This window comes from Silurus aristotelis, assembly GCF_946808225.1.
Source record: "Silurus aristotelis genome assembly, chromosome: 1".
Classification (NCBI taxonomy): Eukaryota; Metazoa; Chordata; class Actinopteri; order Siluriformes; family Siluridae; genus Silurus; species Silurus aristotelis.
Window position 1 is genome coordinate 36,457,823 of NC_139574.1, and position 26,426 is coordinate 36,484,248.

Sequence of the window (26,426 nt, forward strand, 5' to 3'; positions counted from 1 at the left end):
ACATTATTGTTTATAAATGAGCAAGCATTGAGCGGCCTACTTAAAGAATATTAGTTTACCGTTATATCCTATGACTAGGATGCGGATTGGCCAATGTGCCTCCGTGAGCAGGTATCGTTAGCCAAGCACAGGTCTCTAAGCGACTCCAGGTCCATAACGAATGATTATTTGAAAAGACGGAATGTTTAGAAAAATCTATTAAAATGACAGAAGAAATACCACCAATAAGGTGGTTTAATTCAGATTAAATCTTTATTATAAAATTTATTATGAATTATAAATTAGTGATCAAAATTGGATTAATGCAACAAATTGATATCTATTTTAGTAATCTTCAAGACTAACACGCGTCGTACCTTCACCCGCACCAGTGGGTTCCTTCTTTGGGCCATTGGGTGGGCACCCTTACACTTCCGTTCGCTTAAGTTTCCATGACATCTCGTTCCAGAATCCAGCAGTGTTGTACAAAATGTTTTGCATTCAACACCAGTCGTGTAAACATGCTCAGCGATTTTATTCGAGCGCTCAGAGACACAGGAAAAAATGATCAAAACTCAACAAAACCTTCAATGCATTTATCTTGTTGTAGTTTTCTCAAAATGAATGCCATCAAAGTGCAAAAAAGTGAGCTTCAAGTTCACATCTTACCCTGTTTACAGAGAATTATAATGATATAGGTAGAATAACAGGTAATAGGTTTATTTGTCTGAGATGCTCAGCTTTTTAATGTAATACTTAGGCATGTGATACAATAAAAGGTATTTCTTAAGCAAAGTCACAGTGCTGAAAAAACAAACAAAAAAAAAAAAGCAGGAAGATTGTTCTCGAACATGTGAGACACCTTAAAGCTCCACCTCGGGTTCGGCTCACTCGGCTCCAGGCTGCGCTGGGTCTGCTTCTGCAGACTGAACAGATCGGGCGTTTTTTTTTTTTTTTGCTACTTTTTCCTTTCCTCAAAGGGCATTTTAGTGCTTGTGTCACTGTCGTCTGAGTTTTTGAGTCCCTCGTCATGGTCTATTAGACCCACAAGAGTCGTGTCAGCCTGCACCTCCTCCTCGTCGCACTGAACCAACGGCGAGTGTCCGGCATCGCTGCTCTCGTCGCTGCCGTCGTCCTCCTCCTCTTCATCCGGTCCCTCGGTAATGCCACTGAACGAGTCCGTGCAGGAGGACGAAACGGACGAGATGTTATGTCTCTGCTCTGTGTGGCTCGGAACCTTCAGGCTGATCTCAGCATCTGGAGCTGCAATACAACATAACAATAATATACTTCACACTCCACTCTTTTTAATTATATGATCAATACAGGCTGTATTTCTTCTTCTGTATTTCTGACTTGCTCAAGGAACCTCAACCTTCCTAGAAGAAACCTCAAGCATGTGGTTTGTAACTGGCTGTAATATTTTGCAGCCAAAATATATTACTTGCAATACTTGCAGTAAATTAAGATGAATGAATAATTAAGTATTAAGTGGCCTGAATTTAGTATCACGTGACCCCCAATAACCCTGAATCCCATCCTGTCATTAATCTTCACAGGTTAGCCCTACGCCTCTCTTCACGTCTGTCCTCCTGCTTCGGAGTAAAAATCTGGTTCCATGGTGTAGTCCCAGAGCTGATCCACACCCCCACAGATACTTTAATATAGATCATATTTTATATATATATATATATATATATATATATATATATATATATATAAAAATATAAAGCAAACCCTAGAGCCAGAAACACACTGTAGTGCTGCCATCTGAAGCATGAAGGCTAATATTACCTCTGACTGCAGATACAGGACTGCTCTCATCAGCAGCAGAATTGAGGAAGACATCAAGAGCCTCATGGTCTGACACATCTGTAAGATCCATCTGCTCCAACATATCTACATTCACCTCCATAGAGGACATACTGCCTATTGGACATGCTGCACACACACACACACACACACACACACACACACACACACACACACACACACACACACACACACACACACACACACACACACACACACACGGTGAACAGGGACTGAATGTGGTATGGGATGTTTATCAAGCACATACGAATCTTATGGTCTGGTGTCCACAAACATTTGGCCATATAGTGTATAATGTACTTAAACAATATTACTAGCACTCTAGTGGTGAAGACAGGTGAAAGGACTAGAGACTGGAATGTGTGTTATGCGAGATCTAGAGTGAAATTAAGCAAAGTAAATTATTAGATTCATGAACACAATCAGGGAGTTCAGGCATGAAGGAATATTCGATATGAAAGATGAAATTATACAAGTTCACTTCTTAAGGCAACGATTTGATATTTGATGATACAGCTAAATCTGGTATAGTCTTCCATTTATCTGTGAATATTGGATTATTTCAAGTAACAGAATTACAGAAAAATTACTTTAGATCATTAAATTATTTACAGTAATTATTTAAAGTAACAGAATTACAGGAAAATTATTTTAGATCATTAAATTATTTACATAAAAATATTTTTTTTCTTGTTACACACACCAAGTTGTGATGTAGGGTACTAAATAATAATCAATTTATAGTATTTTACATTATCTTGGGTATTTTTCTGTGCAATAATACTTTTATTTTTTAATTTTTTATGTGCAATACCTCTTTTTATCTTAATAATTTTTTTCCTTTTTCTTTTTTTTCTTTTTTAAAAATGTGCTGAAATCTTCTGTCGCCAAAACTAATTCCTTTTCCCTGAAAACCTAATTGGCAATAATGCACATTCTGATTCTGATTCTAAATCTGATAAATAGTAATCAATGTACCTGGATTTATTTCAGTCATTGTATTTTACATTGATGAATTAATCAAAAATTATTCCATTGCTACACCTCCAACCTAAAACTTTTATTCTTGGAAAGATGGTTTGGGCCTAGATAAAAATTTCTCTCATACATTGTCTTAAACCAGATCGATAACAGTGATTTCTTTATTGAGACACATCCATGTTCTTTTTGTTTCTATGCAACAAAATATTTCGAAGGCAACACACAGTGAAGACTGGAAGAAAGTTCTGTGGACAGATCCTGAATCCTGACAATTTGTCTCTAACAGAAGAACTTGTGTAAGGCTGAGAAGAGCAGAGATGATGTTAGCAGACTCACACTCACAGTTAAACATGGAGGTAAAAGCTTAATGGTTTGTGGTTGTTTTGGAGCAGGGAATGTTGGAGACTTATTTTGGGTGAATCCTGAAGCAACATGGCTACCATTCCATACCTCAACACCAGACAATACCATCTGGACTGTGGCTATATGAACCAACTTCACAATTTAACAAGACAATGACCCAAAGCGTACGTCTGAGCTCTTTAAGCGTTATTTAGAGAGCAAACAGTCGGCTGGAGTATCTGTCATGGAACGGCCTGCCCAGGCACTGCACCTAAATCCTATTGAACTGCTCTGAGATGAACTGCATCACAAGGTCAGAAAAAACTAGTGAAGAACACCTTTGGCGAATTTTACTAAAGGTATTTCAGCGGAATGATGTATGTGTTTTGATCTGTTTATTTCTATAAAACCACTTTGGGACAATGTCTATTTTTAAAAGTGCTTTACAAATAATATAAAACGGAACCGAATTGAACAGTCCTCCGACATACCCATGCAGATGAGCTGTAAATATGGTACCCTCACTGTGTTTTTTAGAAATTTAGATCTCCTGATTACACGTATCTTCACTTCATTGTGTCAGTATGAGGCATAAGGCTCGCACTGCAAACACCACAAACTCTACACATGCACACACATGCAGCACAGGCAGGAGGAGTTGAGGTGAGGTGAAGCCCCAGCGTACCTCAGAGAGTGCAAGATAGCAGCATGACCCAGGAAAGAAGAGAGAGGAAAGATGAGACGGTAAATTTAAAAACGCACTACATTGTGATCGGAGCTCTATTATGCTCCCACTTTACACAGCAATACCATTCTTTAATATTTTATATTTCAGCAGAGAAACGTGCAGCACTTTATCCGCTCGTCTGTACTGCGCTGTATATAAACAGATGCTCGGTCAGAATGGTTGCCATTAGTATTGGTAGAATTGACAGGCATCAGTTGACATTTGAAATATTCCCGAGTGTGTTCAGTACAAGAGGGTAAAAAGCGGTCAAGGTTGAGAAGCAGATCATGTGTGTGAGTCTCACCTCGCCGGTCAGTGATCTGCAGGTAGCCTGTAGACAGATACTGATCCATGTCTTGCTGAAATGCCTCTTCGAAATACTTTTGCCTCTCCTTCAGCTTCGCTTGCTGTGCGTGCTCCATCTCCAAGACCTTCTGGGAGTGTTCAGCATGCAACTCGGCTAGCATGAAGATCAGAGAAACAGGGAGGGAGAAAGAGAAAGAGAGAGAGAACAGAACAGAGAGCAGAAATGAGACCTCACAAATCTGAAACTCGATCAAAATGGAGTAAAATATCGAATGACATGCCAACCCTGTTGCCAGTTATTGTCCTGAGTGCTCCTGTGAACACTGCTGTGTACCTCACTGCTACTTCCTGCAGAGCTCACAACCCTGACGTGTGTATGTACGAAGCAAAATAGAAAAGCTTGCAGATAGATTTAAGCAATTCTGCACTCAACACAGCTCCTCCTGCAGAAAACTGAGAGCTGAATACAGGCTCTGAATGTGTGAATGTGCATGTGTGAGCGCATGCAGTGTGTGTGTGTGTGTGTGTGTGTGTGTGTGTGTGTGTGTGTGTGTGTGTGTGATCAACAGCGCTTCTTTATCTTCTTTATCTCCAACAGGAAGAGAGCTCAATCCACTGAATGGCAGAAAGCATGCCTTTGTTACTAAAGTGCCATCGTCTCTATTCTGTGTGTAGGCAACGTGATGTAGGCGCTGATGCTAGGAGTCCAACAAACATCCTGTAATGGAACAGAGGCAGAAACATGGTACAAAGCAAATGCATGGGGAAAATATCCGCTGCTGCTCCTGCGCTCACTATGAACCAATAAGACAAAAGCATATACACAACAATTACATTTTACAAAGTGCACCACTGCGTGCTTTCGTGACAAATTTGCAAAAAAAAAAAAAAAGCCATTTGCAAAATGTTAAAAAAGTGGGTCATGCTGCTGCAGAACGGAGCCTAAAAATAACGATTAGTATCACTACACTATGACTATATTCGTACCTCAGCTCTGTCCTCCTTCCTGCAGGTCACAGCTACAGCTGAACAGAGTGCGGTCGCATCCAGACCATCCAAAAAAGTGGATTGTAACAGTTCAGGCTGCTTCACTGACACTCATGATTCACTCATGATTTGTGTTTAGGCCTCAGGCAGAGTGAGCGCAGAGTGAATATACACTTTTACATGCATTATATATGGTGTTCACATCGAGAAACAAAAGCCTCCCTAAAAGCTTTGTAATGCCGGTGTCTCAGGTAATGCCCACTGTTGTAAATGATGCATATGATGAGTAGTCTCAAGGGTTCGATGGAATCTTCAGATGATTTCACAGTGAGTGTTTGGAAAGGAGCGCAAGTTATCTCCGTTGTTACGGACTATAATTCGACAACCAACTAATTCTTTTGGAAAAAGTCTGTGTAAATGTCACTTCGAGATCATTTTTATGAATTGTGTAAAGGACATAGAGCTATTTTTTTTATCTTTTTTTATTTTAAATAAATTTTTTCTAATTTATTTCAAACTAAATAAAATGATTTATGGTTTAAAAATCTGAATTCCTATTAGTATGATCGTCTATAACGTCTATATTTTAATTGCAAATTTAATTATAAACAGTACCAGAGGTATGTTTCGGTATTTGGGCTGCAAAGGGGTGTAACATTTCCGGGTAACTTTCTGGAAACTTTCCAGAAACTTTCTGTAGGAACTTTATCTGGGAGATTGGGGGAATATTCCAAAATCTGAAACTTACCAGCAATTTATGGGAATTTACAGGAATTGATTACATGTTAAATATATATATGAAATTTGGGAAATGTATCATATACAAAAAAAATATATAAACATTTTGTTTGGTAATAATGCATGCAAACTAATACATGTAAAAGATGTAAAAGATTACATTTTTGAATAAGATTTGTTAGTATAATTTTGTTTTGGCACAGTTTTTTAAACATAAATGTATGTAATTTAGTTCATTAGTCGCCAAGATGGAAATTTTTTGACTGAGGGGGCATGGCCTCAGTAACCCTGCAGTAATTGTGTACATGTGACTGATGAATGTGCAGGTAGAAATTCAACTAAAATTCCATTAAATCTGGTTGTTTTAAACAAAATTATATTAAAATTAAACTATAAGTCCACTGTTATAGGCTAAGCTCCAATTTTTAAAATTCCCATTAATGTTTATTCCTGTTAATTTCTATGTATTCCAATTAATTCCTATTAATTCCCATGGAAAGTTTCCAGTCTTTAAAATTCCTGGAATTTTGCAACACTAGTTGGAACTAGGAGCTGCATGTTGCAGGAGTTTCCCGTTTTTACTCTCAAACAGGAGAGAGATGTGTATATTTTTTGAGAAAGCCAAAGAGTGCGTGAAACCCATTCTTCTGCCCCCTGCTACGTTCTCACATCCATAATGTCCACTAACGTCTTTGCGTAACTCTATACATAAAAATATATGAAGATTATGAGGAAATGTACATTTTAATTTAATTGAACTGAAAAATGACAATATTGCTTAATTCGAGAATGATGACGGCCCCTCGATCATTGCTAAAACTATTCAGTGGTCAGATGAAATTCACGTGAACTTGTAGAGAGATCCTGGAGTACGAAGTAGATCTCCACTTCACTCAAAGAACCAGCGCGAGTTAGATATAAAACGTGCTCATTAACAAAAGCCATGTTCCTTCTCTTCCTGACTTCCTGAACAAGCCTTTTCATCTGAAATCATTAATTTCTTTGAATTTTGGAATGAGAACTAAGTAAGCTGACTATGAAACATTGCACACAGCCAATTAAATAAACATGCTGTGTTTCTGACACCATTTTGGGTGCAACTGCTCTTAAATTGGAGCTGCAACAAGCAGAAATAAAGCTGTGACCTGCTGTAGGAGACAGCTGACTACATCAAGAACTTTGCAGGTGTCCTTTGCAGGCTCGGTTCATATTTATGAACCGAGCTGCATATACTGTCATGTCTCTAAGCGGGAGGACATTTTGAAATCCTACAGCAAAAAAAGTTATAAAAAAAAGAATATTTAAACAAAAATCACACATAGTGATCAGGAGATTCAAACAGTGTAGATACAGAGGTTTCCTCCTCAGCATTACTTTAGAACAACATAATGATGTCCAGTTTCTTAACGAGGTGCACTGTAAAGACAAACTACTCAGAATGGACACGGTCTAGTCATCTCCTGCTTAGTTTTCTTTGCGCTCTGGAGGCTAATGATGTATGAAGGCATAACGTGACCCTCCGTTGTCACATTCATCACCCCGACAGAAGGGAAAGCAGAGAGAGAGTAAGAACTACTGAACAGTAAATCCTCCTGACTCATGATGAATGAAAAAACAAAAAAGCCAATAAAACCATGGTTGAGACGGAGTGCTCACAGTACACCAATTATAAACAGTGATTGTGTTCAGAGAGCTCATTTGCATGTTGCATGGACAAAACCGCAATGACAATTGACAAATGATACGCTGCAGTCGCATCCATCAGACACACCACCTCTCGATACAGCGTCGTCTCCCGGCTGCTAATCAGTGGAAGGGCACTCGGCTGATTGGTAACTACAGAGACAAAGCCTATGGGCCACTTAGGTTAATAGCATGCGTTAAGGAAAGAAGTGCTAACTGTTAATGTGCCATTTAGCGAAGCGCCAGGATTTGATTTTTCAACACAAAGTGTCCTTGGCTTTACCATGACTATGGTACAATCACAAACACAGCTGAGTTACACTGACCACCAATGATCAGCATGAGCCTGCTTTAAAAGGTCTCACAGTTAGCACTTTGGTATACGAGATTTCAATGGTTATGTGGCATGACTGCAGGTGTGTCAGTCATAAACATGATCTCAAACATGGATTTCCATTTTCGATCGATTATCATCTAAAGGAAGCTGAAAGCAGTGCGTGGGTCTCCTGCCAAAAGAGGGAATCCATAATGTTTTGGACAGCTGTCTCCTGGAAATCATTATGTCCAGTAATTAACTTTATATTACAAGCAACAATTATGAGGCAATTTGACTGGGAAAAATGCTGATGCTCGTTTATTCGATGATGTCCCCATAATCACTAGTCATTAAATGAACACTATGATGCAGTAAAGTACCTTCCATGGAAATCTAAGCATCATTTTGAGGTCCTCGAATACAAAGCTGACAGATATCCACCTCTCTAATCTCTCCAAGACCTGGCCTTTCTTCAGGAGAGAACATCCCACAACAATCACTCAGGATTATGGAGCAGCATTACGGAAAAGAGAAAAGCTCTACTGAAGATGAAGTGAGGACCTGCGCCTTATTTCCTTTTAAAGAAATATGCAGGTAGTCCCCGACTTATGATGGAGATGCATTCAGATGATCCCATCGTAACTTGAAAATATCAAAAGGTCTATATCAAAATAATGGCGATCAGTATGGGGTAGTATACTGTAATGTGTTAATGATTCAAATAATAATAATATTATTAAAAAGTATAATAATATTTACATTTTTATAATAAAATAAAAGTATATATGTATGTGGCAGTGGGCACGTGGATAAGAGGTGAGTGGAGAGCGGAGCATATGCTGCCACGTTCGCCTTCTGCGCAAAAAAATATTTATATGGTTTTGTCATATCGCTATTGACACGGTAAGATAGAAAAAATCTTGCAATTGGTTTCTGGTCATTTTTCCAGCCACTGAAAGACCCCTGAGGAATGTTAGCATTGCCATGTGGTTTCAGACCACCAGAAGTTATTTTCTTGACCTGTGAGCCCCTTTCTGGCCTCTTATTTATGCCATCTGGCTTATTCTAAGCCGAAAGACAAACACAAAAATGGTTCCCACACCACAACACGATCAGGGACAGCGCTTTAAACTCAACAGCCCGAGGAAGTTTCGATGAATTCTTCAAGAAGCACAATAAACGTCATCCTTTTTGCATTTTCGAGAACATGATCCCTGGTGTTTCGCCTTCATACAATTATCCAGTTATCCATTCTTTTAGGTCCAAATAGCAGAAAAGCAGTTGAAAGTATATATAAATATATAAAACAAAAAAACCCAAAAATTGAACATATTTCACAAAGTTATTCAAAACCCATACATACAGTATATTATGTCTGGTGAGTGGAGCCATGTACAGTACATGCACATTATCATTCCCCATGTAAACAGCAGCTGTACCGAACAGCATGAGCTCTTTTCATGCGAGTCAAAGGGGACTTATTTGCAAAGACCAGCATGGCCACCTCCAACATGCTGGACTCCATCCCAAACGCAACCTTTCACCAGTTTCACCAAAGCTCAAAGGGCTCTAGAGCATCTGACAAACAACAATGCGTCTTTGCCTCACGGAGTCGTCATAAAGAATAAAATCCTTTAAACAACGCTGCCAGACTGGCCTTCATCACCATGGCAGCTAAACTACATCCACAGCGAAATAAACAAAAAAACAATTTGGAACACGATTTCCTCTTACTGCTGTCCACTGCTCCAGGCGTGCAAGTGCTCCTGTCTCTGGCTTATGAAGACGAGAGTGTTAAGAGTCGAAAAATCAGAGGCTGAAAGACTCCGATGAGAAAAGGTTAAACCTGCATATCTTTGCACCTTCTACAGTACGTACAGCCAATTTCAAGATCCCTCACACACCCACACACACACACACGCATGCACACACACACACATGCTCTGTCATACACTGTGTGATGCTGAAGCATCTCCTGCTCAGGGACACAGCGCTAAAGGAGAAGCAAGCTTGGAATGTACCATTCATAGCTCTAAGGGGGAGAAAGCATGTCTTGCTGTCACCTTAATTAGAGTTACTGGTCACCGTACGTTCGATTACATTTTAGATTAGAAGAGATCTTTACAATCTAAGACACTGGTAAGAAAGACGAACATTTAAAAGGATTCCATTAAACAGCGATTGATGAGTCATATTATGCGAATCTGTAGCCAAGGCTGTTTCACACAGGACTTACTTCACATTTAATCCATGCTATGTAATGATTTGTTATGCCATCTGTTTAAAGGAATTTAGCCAGTGCAGCCCAGAGGCACAAAAAGGCTGTTAGTGGCTGTTAACGCTTCATTTTAAGGTCAATAACAGCATTTATGGCCTCTGTAAAGAATGCATTGGAAGGAACCCACTCTATTTGGAGAACATTCGTATTTTGACACTGATTACTGGCAGTAATCAGCAGTTAGCAGTTGGAGAGAATGTTAGCTTTTCCTCCAAGGGAGGAAATAATCAAGTCCTTGAATTAATAATCACGGAGCTCAAATTCTCCCAAAGCCTGTAGTTCACTGTATGATCACATCATCACCACGATAACTGCTACTACAATTTGAACCCATTATATTGTTTTGTTGTAATGATTCCTTTTGAATTCGGGTCACTAAAAATATATATTTTATGATAATGTGACACCAGAAATGCCAGCGACAACAAAACCGAATACAGAAGTACACTACATGGACAAACGTTTGACCCAACCATAAGATTCGTATATACTTTCAGAACAGCCCTTTCAGTCCCTGTTTGCTGTTCTGGGAAGATGTTTCACTAGATTTTGAAGGGAGCTTGTGGAAATGTGTGGAGATAATTTCAAATACAAGGGTGTTAGTTAAGTGAGATACCGATGTAGTTGAAGTGAGGAGGCCTGGGGTGCAGTCAGTGTGAAAAGTTTATCCCAAAATTCAATGGGGTTGAGGTCAGAGCTCTACAGCAGGCCAATCAAGATCTTCCCCTACAACCCATGTAAAACATGTATTCATGAGCTGGTTTTGTGCACAGGGACATTGTCATGCTGGAACAGGTTTGGGTCAAGTGAAGGGAAAAGACAGCATATGCAATTGTGTGCCTCCAATTGTAGGGTAAGAGTTTGGGGATGATCCACATATTGGCTAGAAAAGTCAGGAGCACCAATACTCATCAGAAATCTGGATAATTTTTTTTATTTGGTATTTGCAAAATGAAAGCAAGGTCCCCTGGTGGTCTAGTGGTTAAGATGCAGCGCTGCGACCCGGGTTCGATTCCCGGTCAGGGAACCATCCCCAGCCACTCTTAGTGCCGGTCCCAAGCCCGGATAAATTGGGGAGGGTTGCGTTAGGAAGGGCATCCAGCGTAAAACATGTGCCAAATCAAACGTGCGGAGGATCCGCTGTGGCGACCCCTAACGGGAGAAGCCGAAAAGAAAGTTTATTTGCAAAATGGAAGCACCCCAAAAAGATACACCTTCTCTCAGTTTCCTCTCAGATATTCAGCAAATTCCCTGTCGATCACTGTTTCTAGGCAAGTCCCCTGCTCTAGTCTTCATTATTTTAGGTACCAACAAATAAAGTTCTGACATTATATTGACCTACTTATTTCCAAAACAAAAGCTTTTTATATAAATTCATTTTTTTTGTTTTGGAAATGAGATGAGATGTCAGTTTATCACGGACATCATCGCATGAAATAGATGAATAGAGATCACCCCAATCACTGGCACTCGCTCAGTAAGGTTAATTAGCAGCTAATTGCCAAACCGCTCACCTCGCCATGGAGCACTAGATGAGGTCCAGACGGTAAATGACAAATCAGAGGACAAATACACAGACAACACAAAAACACGTTTGTTCAGAAATAAACAGTTTTACAGAGAACAGAACTCTGATGTATAAGTATAGTATAGTCACAGTATAGTGCAGAATAAAAAAAGTCGATTCTTAGATCAAAACTGGGTCTTAATGTCGTGGTTACGTACAGTATTTGTGATTAGATTTTCTTCAAACCTGTGGACTTTCTGTAGGGCCTTAAGGGCTGATGGAAATGAGACCAAAAAAAAGCCCAAACCCACCCACATATCAAACACACCACCACAGAATGAATAATACATTTATACAATCGTTTCTTACCTTTAAGAGATTCCAGTTCTTTCCTACAAAATGAAAAAAAAAATTTTACTTTTGAAAGTCGCATGTACACAGTATAACATCAATCTTGATCACATTGATTCCTAATGAACAAGTCATTTTTAATTGCACTGCTGATAAAAAAGATAAAAAGATCTATAATATGGTTTCAGTCCTGATGGCGAATCACAAACATGCAGTACTTCACACATGTACTGCACAAAGTGATTTCAAACAGAGATTGCTCTAGAAAGCTTATTTTTAGTCTCTGTTTTAGTGTACACGTCCTGCAGCTACACGCTGTACTTCTGTTACAAGTAATCGTTCTGATATTATCAAACACTTAGTATATAATACAGGTCAAATAAAAAGCTGCTCGAGAGCAGAGCGTGATTTTATGTTTTTTTTTTTTTTTTTTTTTTTTTTAAGCTCGTGGCACAGTGTGGGTGACTAGAGATCCTTTATATGTGAATCAACAAGATTTAATTGTGTTCGCCTCTTTCTAAGATCGGCCTTTGATGCTGCAGCATTTTCTTCCTAACCAAATCTTCCCTGTAATTCTATTATACCTACTTTACCACCTGTAAAAGGATGGGAAAAAAGGAGCCAGTTGAGAAAAGATGGAAGATTAGTACGAGAAAATGGGAAAGAATTACTAAGGGCCCTTCAGGGAAATGCACTGATTTGAAAATAAAAAAAACTAACTGAGGGTCAGATTATGAAACTGTCCAGAATAAAGATGAAATTATGATAAAAATAAAAAATAAAAAAAAAATCCAATGATGCACAGTCAGAATATACTATACATTATTATATACATTTATATGCAGTACAGTAAATTGTGTTAACTTGTGCTAAATTTATGAAGTAAATTCTTGATACTGTTATCATGTGCAATATACAGTACATTTTAGTCAAGCAATTTTATCACTGCATAAGGCGTAACACTCCATTGTGCTCAAAAATCTAAACAATCAAAATGTCTTTACTTTAACCAAGATTTAGGACTTAGAACATGGAGTCAGAGCTCAGCTCATGCTGTTATTATTGACCTCAGCTCTTCAGGTAGAGGAGAAATAGGAGAGAGAGGCAGGGAAAGAGGGGTGTTAGACAGTAATCACCTCTTCTTTTTCTTGTAGTTCTCCAGCTGTAGAATCTGTAAGTGTTTGAAGCGCTGTAGCTCACACTGACCACACAGATTCTCCAAGTATGTCAGATGACTCTCGGTCTCCTCAAAGCTGGACTCGAGTTGAGCTGTAGGAAAGACGATAAAAATAGTTTTAGAGGTCAGTACTATCTGATCTTTTTTATTATGAGCTGATTATTCATGCTATCACCATAAAACAAGTGGAACAACTATACACTTTATTTTTGGCCAATCAGACTAGATATTCAGACCCACTGTTTGGTTTGGGGATTCAACATAGCTCCTGTAGCTGTCAGTATAGCCAAACATTATGCCTGTTCAGTCAGGGGCAATCTGTGTGAATGTCCTGTCTGGGGCAGTCTAACTGGGAGCTCTGTCTGAGCATTCTATTAGAGGGGTTCTTTCAGGGGTGGTCTGTCAGAAGTAATCTGACTGAGCGATCTGACTGGGTGTTCTGCCACGGGGCTATATGACTGGGCGTTCTGTCAGGGGTGAACTGTCTGGGAGGTATGACTGGGTGTTGTGAATGGGGCGATGTGTCTGGGTTGCTCTGTCTGGGTTGCTCTGTCTGGGTTGCTCTGTCTGGGTTGCTCTGTCTGGGTTGCTCTGTCTGGGTTGCTCTGTCTGAGTGTTTCAAGTAGGTGTTTTTTCAGGGGGAAATATAAGTGGCCTTTTTGCCAGGGGCTTTCTGTCTGAGGTGAATCGTCTGGGCCAATCTGTCTGGGTGTTTACACTGGGTGTTCTGACTAGGCCTTCGGTCATTGGTGATCTGACTGGGAGAACTCTCTTGGCATTCTGATTGGGTGTTCACGCTGGGCGTTTTGACTGGGCATTCTGTCATTGGTGATCTGACTGGGAGAACTCTCTGGGTATTCTGACTGGGTGTTCACACTGTACGCTCTGTCAGTGGTGATCTGACTGGGAGAACTCTCTGGGCCTTCTGACTAGGTGTTCACACTGGGCGTTCTGTCAGTGGTGATCTGACTGGGCGTTCTGACTAAAAATTCTGTTGGGTTTATCTGTATAGCCATTCTGACTTAATAGTAAAATGTTCCTCATACACCATATGACATTATATTTGTGCGTTCCAGCACAAAAAATAAAAATTAGATTTTTTACGAAATTTTACAGTTTCATATAATGGAGATTCACATACTGTATATTCTGTACAGGTGTGTGCCTACTGTGTAAATTTCTTTGCTAAAAAATCTGCTTCACCGGTTAAAGCACAAGCGTGTGATCTAAAAAAAACCACATTTAGACTATGTGTGTGCAGTGTAATTGAACTAAAAATGACCAATCTGGAGTTTCATGTTAACACAATGAAGCTTTTTAGTGCCACCAAGTGGCTCATCTAGAAAAAGTGTTTTGTAAAGTCTAATGTGTACATAAACACACAGTCCATGTTTTGATTGAGATTGTTTAAACTGCAATTTGAATAATGAATTAAAATATTTTTACTAGTAATCTGTAAATTATTAGTTCATGAAGAAAACCAAGTCAAATATTTAGTTTTTACCTGCATGAAACCCTGTCAACAAATTTAAAGTAAATAATGAAATCATTATCTGATAAGCTGAAACAGATGGAATAACAAAAAGCTCTGCAGTGTTGTGGCCTCGAGGCCTGCAGTCACGCACCAGTTTGGGCAAACCATGATCTTAAGTTACTAATTAAAATTCCTTTCCAAGCCAGAGCTGATCAGTGTGAGAAGATGCAAGAAATCCTGTTTCAAATCTTGTTTTTTCATGTTTCACAAACACTAGAGGAAGATCTCATAGCTGAACAATAGTTTGTGCCCTGATGCTCGAAAACATCTGAGGCTGAAATTTCACATGAGGATGCTTTAATATAATTTAAGAATTAATTTCAACTGTGAAATTCCCAGAGTTCAATGCAACCGCCACAATTTTAACAAGCTAAAAAAACTATTTTATTCAAGATACCGTCAATCCTTTTTTATTTATGACACATATTTCACTAATATAGTGTGGAGTAGCCGATCCACCTTTTGGCACGTTTTTTTGGAGATGGTAGGAAGCCAGAGAACCCAGAGGAAACACACACAAAGGCAGGAAGAACTCTACAAAACTCCACACAGACAGATCCTGAGCGAGGTTTGAGAAAGGATTCCCTTAAAACATCCAGGGTTTCATTGTTACATTATAACTTCTCAATAGGAGAAAGAAAATCCAGTGAAAGTCCAGTGCGTTTCAAAGTTTAGTTTCCCTCCCACATCAGGCATTGACAACCTCAAGATCTGTTGCCTGCACTATATTCTGCTGGAAATGATCATGAGAACCTGTCGCTAATTGACAGAATGAGACTGAGGGAGTAAATATGAATCTCCTTTAGCTGTGAGCACTAGCAGATGGCACTCCACAGGAGTTCCCACTTAGTGTCTTCATACATTACTGAGCAGCTGTTCTGCAAGGTTAATCAAGGTGATCTGACTGTTCCACCAAAGTGCAGTTCCTCTGGTGTCAGAGAGGCTCACGAGGTGGCAGAAGTGTCTCACTCAGAACACACAACACATCTCTAAAAAACAATAATTTTAATCTTATATAGCACCTTTAAGTAACATCTCAAAACGTTTTCCAAACATTAGAAGAAAAAATGTAATAAAGATAAAAAAAAAAAAAATAATGAATAATAGTAATAATAATACAACTATTAATAAAAAATAATAATGAGAAAAATTCAATAAGTAAATAAACATCACAAAATAAAAAGATCACATAAAAGCTGTCCTGAAAAAGCGAGTTTTAAGAGCAGATTTAAAAACAGTAAAAGACTCGGCCTGTCTGATCTCAGTAGGGAGAGAATTCCACAGCTTTGGTGCGTGTGAGGGAAAAGCTGATCACCCATAAAGCATAAACGGGTGGTGGGAACAACTAAAAGACCCGAATCAGTAGAATGGAGATTGGGAGTGTATGCAGTTAAAAGATGAGGTGCCGTACCATGTGGGGCTTCATAGGTCAGAATTTTTAAATCAATCCGGAATCTGACAGGAAGCCAAAGCAATGACTCCAAAACTGGAGAAATCTGTTTACCAGACCTGGTCTTATTCAGAATTCTAGCAGCTGAATTTTTGACAAACTGCAATTTGTTTGATGTAGATTTCAAAACCCTGACAAAGAAAGCATTAAAGTAATCGATGTGTGAAAAAACTAAAGAATTGATCCATTTTTCAGAAATTGAAAAAGATGAAAAAATGTTAAATGTACTCTGAACATGAGTGCAGATTTTAAGTCTGTATCAAAAATCACCCACAAGTTTTTTAGATTTGACTGAAACTCCAAAACAGAGCCTTCTAATTTTAAAACTGATACAACAATAAAACTCATTATTTTAAAAGTATTGAAGATTTAGAGAGCATAGAGCAGGGGTCAGCATCCTTTTTGAAACTCAGAGCTACTTCTTGGGAACTGATTAATGTGAGGGGCTACCAGTTTTATAGACACTTCTGAAATAACAAATTTGCTCAATTTACCTTTAATTATATTCATTCATCCTTTTTCATTCATTTTCTCCCGCTTATCCGTAATTCGGGTCGCGGGGGCAGCAGTCTAAGTAGGCCCCCGCCTTCGACTGCTGCCCAATCCTCACAGCACCGTCCCTTACGGTCCCTCCTGCAGGTGGTGAGCCCACTGGAAGGCGGCCCAACGTCACGGACCTTGATATTTCCCTCGTAAGGGACCCCTGGAGCATAGAGGGTTAAGGGCCTTGCTCAAGGGCCCAAGAATGGCAGCATGGCGATACCGGGGCTCGAACCCCCGACCTTCCGATCGGCAACCCAGCGCCTTAACCGCTGGAGCCACCACTCTCCCTTTAATTATATATTATTATTAATAATTAATGATATTCATCTGTATCTAGTCATCTATATTTTAATACTGTCATTTTCAAATTCACACCAATACAAGTGTGATTTAAAAATGAATAGCAACAAAATACATTTGATGCAGCTCACTGGTTAGTGGCACAATGGTGAGCTATTTTTTAGAAAAGGCCCATGGGCGACTCATGTGGTTCTTGCGGGCGACCCCTGGCACAGAGAATATGGACAAAAGTTTGTGGACACCTTTTTAATGTCATTCTACTTTTGCTGTTATAACCTCCACTTTTCTGGGAAGATGTTTCACTAGATTTTGGAGTGTGCTTGTGGAGATTTGTGATCATCAAGCTAAAGGTGTTTTCAGAAGGGTTGAGCAGGCCAGTCAAGATCTTCCACTTCAACCCATGTAAATTATGGAGCTTGACTTGTGCGCAGGGCATTGTCATGCTGGAACAGGTTTGGGTCTCCTAGTATAATTAAGGGACAATTATATCATCTATCTTTTGTGCACTATTTCTTCTATTTGATATTCCAGACAGGTGGCTGTAAATGTTGGTCATCATACGATTAAACATCTAAAGCCCAGGTGCCTATCTGCATGTAAATAACAAGGATATGGATGATATAAAAAGTTAAGTTAATTAAAGTTAAACCTTCCTGGAAGAAAGTGTTCTTTAAAGAAAACAATGATAAAAATATATGACCACACACAATACTGAGAGCATAGAGAAATGCAGGAGCATTAGATAAAACTGCCAGAGTCTTCATCTTGCTTGACAGAAGAACATGAGTGAAGTGTGAGTTTTGTGTGTGTGCTTTGTGTCTGTCTCACCGACTCGAGCAGTGATGGACTTCAGGTCTGTAAGGAAGTTTGGGACCTGTTGTAACTGTTCCTGCAGCTGAAATAACGCTGCTCTTCTCCTCTCCCAGTGAGCCGAGAGCATCACCACTTCTCCATCCACCATCTGATAAGTGCATATGATCATATAGTGTGTGGTGATGAATACAGTATGCAGCAATTATGCAACACTCTTAATTAAGGAATTCTATTACTTATAGCTCTAATAATGTCCAACCCAGCCATTAGGGGGGCACAAGCCAGTGTACTCTTAGTGCCGGTCCCAAGCCCGGGTAAATGGGGAGGGTTGCGTTAGGAAGGGCATCCAGCGTAAAACATGTGCCAAATCAAATATGCGGATCACAAATGAGAATTTCATACCGGATCGGTCGAGGCCCGGGTTAACAACGACCGCCACAGGTATCGTTAGCCGACAGGGTACCGGTGGAAATTGGGCTACTGTTGGCCGAAGGAGGAGAAGGAGAGGAGGAAGGCGTCTACAGAGACGGCAGGAAAAGGAGCAGTGTAGGAGAGTAGAGGTTCGGGTTGGTACTTTAAATGTTGGTACTATGACGGGTAAAGGGAGAGAGATAGCTGATATGATGGAGAGGAGAAAGGTAGATGTGTTGTGTGTTCAGGAGACCAAGTGGAAAGGGAGTAAGGCCAGGAACATTGGAGGTGGGTTTAAACTGTTTTATCATGGTGTGGATGGGAAGAGAAATGGTGTAGGGGTGATTCTGAAGGAAGAGTACAGTAAGAGTGTAGTGGAGGTGAAGAGAGTTTCTGATAGGGTGATGATCGTGAAGGTGGAAGTTGAAGGGATGATGATAAATGTCATCAGTGCCTATGCTCCACAAGTTGGCTGTGAGATGGAGGAGAAGGAAAGATTCTGGAGTGAATTAGATGAAGTGGTAGATGGTGTACCTAGGAAAGAACGATTGGTGATTGGGGCAGACTTTAATGGGCATGTAGGTGAAGGGAACAGAGGTGATGAGGAGGTGATGGGTAGGTATGGTTTTAAGGAGAGGAATGTGGAAGGGCAGATGGTGGTAGATTTTGCTAAAAGGATGGAAATGGCAGTGGTGAACACGTATTTTAAGAAGAAGGAGGATCATAGGGTGACATATAAGAGTGGAGGAAGGTGCACACAGGTGGATTATCTTCTGTGTAGGAGATGCAACCTGAAGGAGATTGGAGACTGTAAGGTGTTGGCGGGGGACAGTGTAGCTAGACAGCATCGAATGGTGGTCTGTAGGATGGTTTTGGAGGCGAAGAAGAAGAGGAGGAAAGTAAGGTTTGAAAGAAGAATAAGATGGTGGAAACTGAAGGAGGAAGAGTGTAGTGTGAGGTTCAGGGAAGAGGTCAGACAGGGGCTTGGTGGTGGTGAAGAGGTGCCGGATGATTGGGCAACTACCGCAGGAGTGATGAGGGAGGCAGCTAGAAAAGTACTTGGTGTGACATCTGGAAATAGAAAGCAAGACAAGGAGACGTGGTGGTGGAATGAGGAAGTGCAGGAGAGCATTAGGGGAAAGAGATTGGCAAAACAGAAGTGGGATCGACAGAGTGATGAGAAAAGTAGGCAGGAGTACAAGGAGATGCGGCAGCAGGTTAAAAGGGATGTGGCGAAAGCCAAGGAAAAGGCATATGAGGAACTGTATAAGAGTTGGACACTAAGGAAGGAGAAAAGGATTTATACCGATTGGCCAAGCAGAGGGACCGAGCTGGGAAGGATGTACTGCAAGTTAGAGCAATAAAGGATGGAGAGGGAAATGTGTTGACTAGTGAGGAGAGTGTGTTGAGAAGATGGAGGGAGTATTTTGAGCAGCTGATGAATGAGGAAAATCAGAGAGAGAGAAGGTTGGAGGATGTGGAGTTGGTGAAGCAGGATGTAGATAGGATTAGTAAGGAGGAAGTGAGAGCAGCGATTAAGAGGATGAAGAATGGAAAGTCGGTTGGACCAGATGACATACCGGTAGAAGCGTGGAGATGTTTAGGAGAGATGGCAGTGGAGTTTTTAACCAGATTGTTTAACAGGATTCTGGAAGGGGAGAGGATGCCTGAGGAATGGAGAAGGAGTGTGCTGGTACCGATCTTTAAGCATAAGGGAGATGTGCAAACCTGCAGTAACTACAGGGGAATTAAGTTGATCAGTCACACCATGAAGTTATGGGAAAGAGTAGTGGAAGCCAGGCTGAGAGAAGAGGTGACCATCTGTGAGCAACAGTATGGTTTCATGCCGAGGAAGAGCACCACAGATGCCTTATTTGCTTTGAGGATGTTGATGGAGAAGTATAGAGAAGGACAGAAGGAGCTGCATTGTGTATTTGTGGATTTAGAGAAAGCGTACGACAGGGTGCCGAGAGAGGAGTTGTGGTATTGTATGAGGAAGTCAGGTGTGTCAGAGAAGTATTTGAGGGTGGTGCAGGACATGTATGAGGACAGTGTGACGGCAGTAAAGTGTGCAGTAGGTACGACAGACTGGTTCAGGGTGAAGGTTGGACTACATCAAGGATCGGCCCTGAGCCCTTTCCTGTTTGCAGTGGTGATGGACAGGTTGACGGACGAGGTCAGACAGGAGTCTCCCTGGACTATGATGTTTGCAGATGATATTGTGATTTGTGGTGAGAGTAGAGAGCAGGTTGAGAAGAGCCTGGAGAGGTGGAGATATGCGCTGGAGAGAAGGGGAATGAAAGTCAGTAGGAGTAAGACAGAGTACATGTGTGTGAATGAGAGGGAGGGCAGTGGAGTGATGCGGTTGCAGGGTGAAGAGGTGAAGAAGGTGGAGGAGTTCAGGTACCTGGGGTCAACAGTGCAAAGTAATGGAGAGTGTGTTAGGGAAGTAAAGAAAAGAGTGCAGGCAGGGTGGAGTGGGTGGAGAAGAGTGACAGGAGTGATTTGTGATAGAAGAGTATCTGCAAGAATGAAAGGGAAAGTTTATAGGACTGTGGTGAGACCTGCGATGTTGTATGGATTAGAGACAGTGGCATTGAGTAAAAGACAGGAGGTGGAGCTGGAGGTAGCAGAGCTGAAGATGTTGAGGTTTTCGTTGGGAGTGACGAGGATGGACAAGATTAGAAATGAGTTTATTAGAGGGACAGCACATGTAGGATGTTGTGGTGACAAGGTGAGGGAGGCGAGATTGAGATGGTTTGGACATGTGCAGAGAAGGGACATGAATTATATTGGTAGAAAAATGCTGAAGATGGAGCCACCAGGTAGGAGGAAAAGAGGAAGGCCAAGGAGGAGGTTCATGGATGTGGTGAGGGAAGACATGCAGGTAGTTGGTGTAAAAGAGGCAGATATAGAGGACAGGGTGGTATGGAGACGGATGATCCGCTGTGGCGACCCCTAATGGGAGCAGCCGAAAGAAAAAGAAGAAGAAGAAGATAGCTCTAATAATGTCCAATTAATGCTATTTTATTTGTATAGCATTTTACAATGACCCAAAGCAGCAGAAAGAAAGAAAGAAAGAAAGAAAGAAAGAAAGAAAGAAAGAAAGAAAGAAAGAAAGAAAGAAAGAAAGAAAGAAAGAAAGAAACTTTATATTTGTCACATGTAAATTTTTCAGCACAGTGAAATTCTTTGCATATCCCAGCAATGCTAAGATGCTGGGGTCAGAGCTTCTTAAGGGCCCTTAGCGATACCGAGACTTGAACCCCACCCCCCGCCTTCCTATCACTAATCCACAGACTTAACCGCTGAGCTACCACCTGTTGTCCACCATCATTGAACAGTACACCTCAACAATAATAAAACTATAATGACTGGACATTCGGTGCCACCCAGATGAGGATGTTTTTCTTTTTGAGTCTGGTTCCTCTCAGGGTTTCTTCCTCTTTTCATTCTCAGTGAGTTTTTCCTTGCCACAGTCGCCACTGGCTCACTCGACTTATAGAGAACACACTTATAGGCACTAAATAAAACAATTGCAGATTGTCCATTAATGTGCCGCATTTTCTATATCTATCTACTGTATGTGTTTTTTGTCATGCTGTTGGTGAGGGAACGACTGTAACAGACTTTAATGTGTGTTCGATGTGTCACTGTTAGACATTAAACAGGATCAACCCTCTGCCTACTCACATCTGCAGCTTTGGCACATTCTTTGGTTCGTTTGTGCAGCATCACCCAGGCATCCTCATATCTACAGAACAAAATAAGATTTATTTTCTCAAATAATAAAACGAATGGGAAACATGCACTGATTTAAAAGAGGAAGAACATTTAAGAGGAAGAAGATGATAAAATAACATTTAGTTGAAAATCATTTAAAAAAGAATATCTAGAAAAGATGATTTAAAAGAAGATCTAGAAAATTAAAAAGGAAGAATATATAGAAGGAAAAGATTTAGAAGAAGAAGAAGATTTAGAACATGAAAATTATTTAGAAGGAGGAGAAGAAGAAGAAAAACATTTAGAAGATTTAGAAAATGAAGAAGATTTAGAAGATTATGATGAGACACATAACACTTCATGAACGTGAGTGTATCATTACATATACCGATTCAACAACTCCAGTCCAGCAGAGTACTGAGGAAGATATTCTTCTCTTCTAAAAGACAGACAGCACAAATATGACTAACTGCATTTCACCAACTCCATCCAAGACAACAATATACTGGAGAAATGCAACACAATATCATGCACTATAATTATGGTATGGAAAATAATTTTCCATTCATCTGTATGTCCATTTGAATTACTGAACTTTTGTATAATTATGAGCATGTACACACCTTTGTTTCTTCTTCACTTTGGCCTCCTTGGACTTATCACTCAAGGTCTTGATTCTGAAAGGGAAGAAACAAAAGATGAGACTTTCACATGATGCTGCAGTTTGTGTGCATGAGATTGTATTACAGGAACAACCTACACACACTTGTGCTGAATAAAGTAGGGGTGATGTGGTACTGCATGAGATCCCTCTCAGAAAGGGTTCATGAAAGGTACAGTTTTTGCTTCACAGTGAACTTTTCCTTGGTAATCCGTGCTGTATAAACATGAATCATATCAGTCTGATGGGCAGCGATCCAGTGACTGTGTGGTAATCATTACCCCTTAGCTAGATAAGTCCTGAAGTTATATTCTCTATAAACTTGAATTGCACTGACTAACGCAGTCATTTTCTACAATCGCACATCTACTGTTAGAGAATCTGCATCATGGAATCTGTATCCCACTGTTCTTTATAAAAAATTATAATGAGATCATTATGTGAAAAGTAATAAACTGCTATAATTAAACCGTGTAAAACTGGCTTTAGGCAGTCCAGGGGATTCGTTCACGGCCATTCTAGTAAACAGTAGTGGATTTAGAGCACAGTGTAGCACTGCTTTACGAAAGTGTTTGGATTGGTTGATCTTTGTTTGTTTACTTCCTCTTTCTGCTTTACTTTCTGTGCGGTTCAACTTAAAATTTTTGATAACATGCATATCAGCCTTTAATCCCATTTACAGTGCATCTGGAAAGTATTCACAGAGCTTCACTTTTTCCACATTTTGATGTGGAAATTATTCTACTGATTATTCTACAAACAAAACCCCATAATGACAACGTGAAAGAAGTTTGCTTGAAAGCTTTGCAAATTTATTAAAAATAATAAAAAAATAAATAATTCACATGCACATAAATATTCACAGCCTTTGCCATGGCACTCAAAAATGAGCTCAGGTGCATCCTGTTTCTACTGATCATCCTTGAGATGTTTCTACAAATTGACTGGAGTCCACCTGTGATAAATTCAGTTGATTGGACATGATTTAGAAAGGCACACACCTATCTATAAAAAGTCCCACAGTTAACAGTGCATGTCAGACCACAAACCAAGCCATGAAGTCCAAGAAATGGTTTGTAGACCTCGGAGGCAGAATTGTAGCGAGGCACAGAAAAATGTCTGCAGCACTGAAGATCCCATTGAGCACAGTGGCCTCCATCATACATAATGGAAGAAGTTTGGAACCACCAGAAATCTTCCTAAAGTTGGCCACCTACCAAACTGAGCGATTGGGGAGAAGGGCCTTAGTCAGTGAGGTGACCAAGAACCTGATGGTGACTCTAATAGAGCTCCAGTGTTTCTCTGTGGAGAGAGGAGAACCTTCCAGAAGAACAACCATCTCTGCAGCACTCCACTAATCAAGCCTGTGTGGTAGAGTGGACAGACGATAACCAATCCTCTGTAAAAGACACATAAAATCCTGCCTGGTGTTGCCAAAAGGCACCTGAAGGACTCTCAGACCATGAGAAACAAAGATTGAACTCTTTGGTCTGAATGCCAAGCGAAATGTCTGGAGTAAACCAGGCACCGATCATCACCTGGACAATACCATACCTACAGTAAAGCATGGTGGTGGCAGCATCATGCTGTGGGGATGTTTTTTAGCAGCAGGAACTGGGAGATTAGTCAGGATCGAAGAAAAAAACTCCAGAGTGCTCTGGACCTCAGACTGGGGCACTCTGGAGTAGATTTTGGTGAAGGATTTCTCTGCACATTGCTGCATTCTTTTTTTTTCTTCGATCCTGACTTGGCCCAGCCAGAGCCCAGACTTGAACCTGAATGAACATCTTTGGAGAGATCTGAAATTGTCTGTGTACCGATGCTCCACATCCAACCTGATGGAGCTTGAGAGGTTCTTTCGGCTTCTCCCTATAAGATCATCCGCATGTTTGATTTGGCACATGTTTTTACGCTGGATGCCCTTCCTAACGCATCCCCACCCTATTTATCCGGGCTTGGGACCGGCACTAAGAGTGGTTGGGGTTGGTAAGAAGAAACTGCCCAAAAGTAGATGCCAGGTTTGTAGCATGAAACTCAGAAAGAGGCTGTAATTGGTGATAAATTGCTTCAACAAAGTAGTGAGCAAAGGCTGCGAATACTTATGAATTACTTTTTTCATTTGTTTATACATTTGCAAAAATTTCATACAAACTTCTTTCACTTTGTCATTATGGGGTTTTGTGTGTAGAATTTCAAAGGAAATAATAAATTGAATCCGTTTAGAAATAAGACTGTAACATAAAATGTGGAAAAAGTGAAGCACCTTGAATACTTTCCAGATGCACTGTAAACTGGTGCGCTAAGAATAACATTAGAAACTTTTCGCATAAACTGGGTTGATTAAGAAAGTGTCTTTTGACAAAAATTGACATAATAAATCGTAGTAATTTGGGTACTTAAGTACATTCGAAGGCAAATACTTTTGTACTTTCACTTGTTACTTTTACTGGAGTAATATTTTACCTACTGTATCTCTACCATAACTTCATCCACCACTGTATGGAATCATTCTCAGTTGCACAGTATTACACAATGAACTCTACTGTATTATAAATAGGATTGTTGTACTATACGATTTATTGCCCCAGAAAACTGCATTCGATAAGCGGATTACAGGATCATGTTTTGAAATCACAAATAAGGGGATCCAAAGCAACTATTATACATATAGTTATACTACATATAATGCAATACAAGTGTAATTTATCATAACACAGTTTGGTATAATGCAACATTTACTCTTGCTCTAAGTCTGATTGTTGGCCTTTTACAGAAAAAGGTTTGTGTACCCCATGTAGTAATACTGAAATGTTAAAACTAAACATAGTTGTGTGTGCTGTTTTTCATACACGTTAATACAATCAACTGTTTCAAATACAAGCTCAAAATATCTGGCTCAGTGTGTTATAGAGTCGGGACACTTATAGTGGTGAAATGCGAGGGAAACCAAAAGTAAGTGCCCCCCCCCGCCCGCCTGCAGTCCCCCATGTGACAGTCATGTGAAAGTATTTGTGTTTGTTTAGAGCACTGCTGTGGAATGCAGGAAGCATTGAGCCAATTAGAAGACTCAGATTAGCTCAGATTAATGGTATTATTATCATAATTCTCATCTGATCGTATGTGCAATATGACTATAATTACTTAATAAAGAAACACCAACAGGAAATCAGTACACACTGAGGGGCCGCGTCCCAATCCAAGAACTGCGGGGATAGGCGCAATCAGAGACCCAGTGTGATCCAGGCATGTTCAGGAGAACGCAGTGCAGTAGATGTCAGGTGTGTGTGTGTGTGTGTGTGTGTGTGTGTGTGTGTGTGTGTGTGTGTGTGTGTGTGTATATAAATACCCTGATGTAAAGTCTTGCTGCACGATCTGCAGTCTCTCTCTGAAATTCTCAAACATTTCCACCTCTAAGCGTTTCCAGTCTCGTCGCAGCTGTGAAGTCTTAGCATCTAGCGACGTGATGAAGCTTATAATTATGACAGTTCATCTCAAAACTCCGTCTATTCACCAGTGCTCCCAAATCAGACCACGAACACGGGTGGAGCAGTGAACTTCCTCCAAACCGTATCAACACACTTGTCACTTCTGTTTCAGCCCTAGGACACTACGCTTGTTTTATTTCTCCCACCCGTATTCCGACAGACTACTTATTCTGTACTGTGATTGGCTAAGAGCTGAGTAGTTCTGTTATCTGATTGAATAATAGGAAGAGGGACGCGCGCACAGAGGGTGGGATTTGTCTGAATACGGGTTGGTGCGGAAGTAACGTGAGGATTCGTTGAT

The 26,426-nt window shown here is 40.3% G+C and overlaps 1 protein-coding gene across 2 annotated transcripts; it reads right to left on the reverse strand.

Moving 5' to 3' along the window:
- Positions 1-495: 495 nt before the first annotated feature.
- dtnbp1a (dystrobrevin binding protein 1a) lies at positions 496-26,253 on the reverse strand. 2 transcript variants are annotated; one of them, XM_083538217.1, is made up of 10 exons: positions 25,987-26,253; positions 22,603-22,656; positions 22,368-22,418; positions 21,950-22,010; positions 17,861-17,993; positions 13,165-13,297; positions 12,047-12,069; positions 4,167-4,322; positions 1,774-1,908; positions 496-1,242 (listed from the first exon to the last, which is right to left on the reverse strand). In XM_083538217.1, the coding sequence occupies exons 1-10, from the start codon at positions 26,040-26,042 to the stop codon at positions 938-940; spliced, it is 1,107 nt and encodes a 368-aa protein (XP_083394343.1). In that variant the 5' UTR covers positions 26,043-26,253; the 3' UTR covers positions 496-937. The 2 variants fall into 2 exon arrangements, with proteins under 2 accessions (XP_083394343.1, XP_083394342.1); XM_083538216.1 differs by having other exon boundaries at positions 1,774-1,920; positions 25,987-26,251.
- Between the last annotated feature and the right edge of the window lie 173 nt (positions 26,254-26,426).

Excerpts from the sequence above, each read along its gene's own strand:
- dtnbp1a (XM_083538216.1), bottom strand. The coding sequence starts at position 26,042 with ATGTTTGAGAATTTCAGAGAGAGACTGCAGATCGTGCAGCAAGACTTT. Across the intron at positions 22,419-22,602 it reads AAAGTGAAGAAGAAACAAAG|AAGAGAAGAATATCTTCCTC; the intron begins GTGTGTACATGC and ends TCTGTCTTTTAG. Across the intron at positions 1,921-4,166 it reads GCAGATCACTGACCGGCGAG|CATGTCCAATAGGCAGTATG; the intron begins GTGAGACTCACA and ends GTGTGTGTGCAG.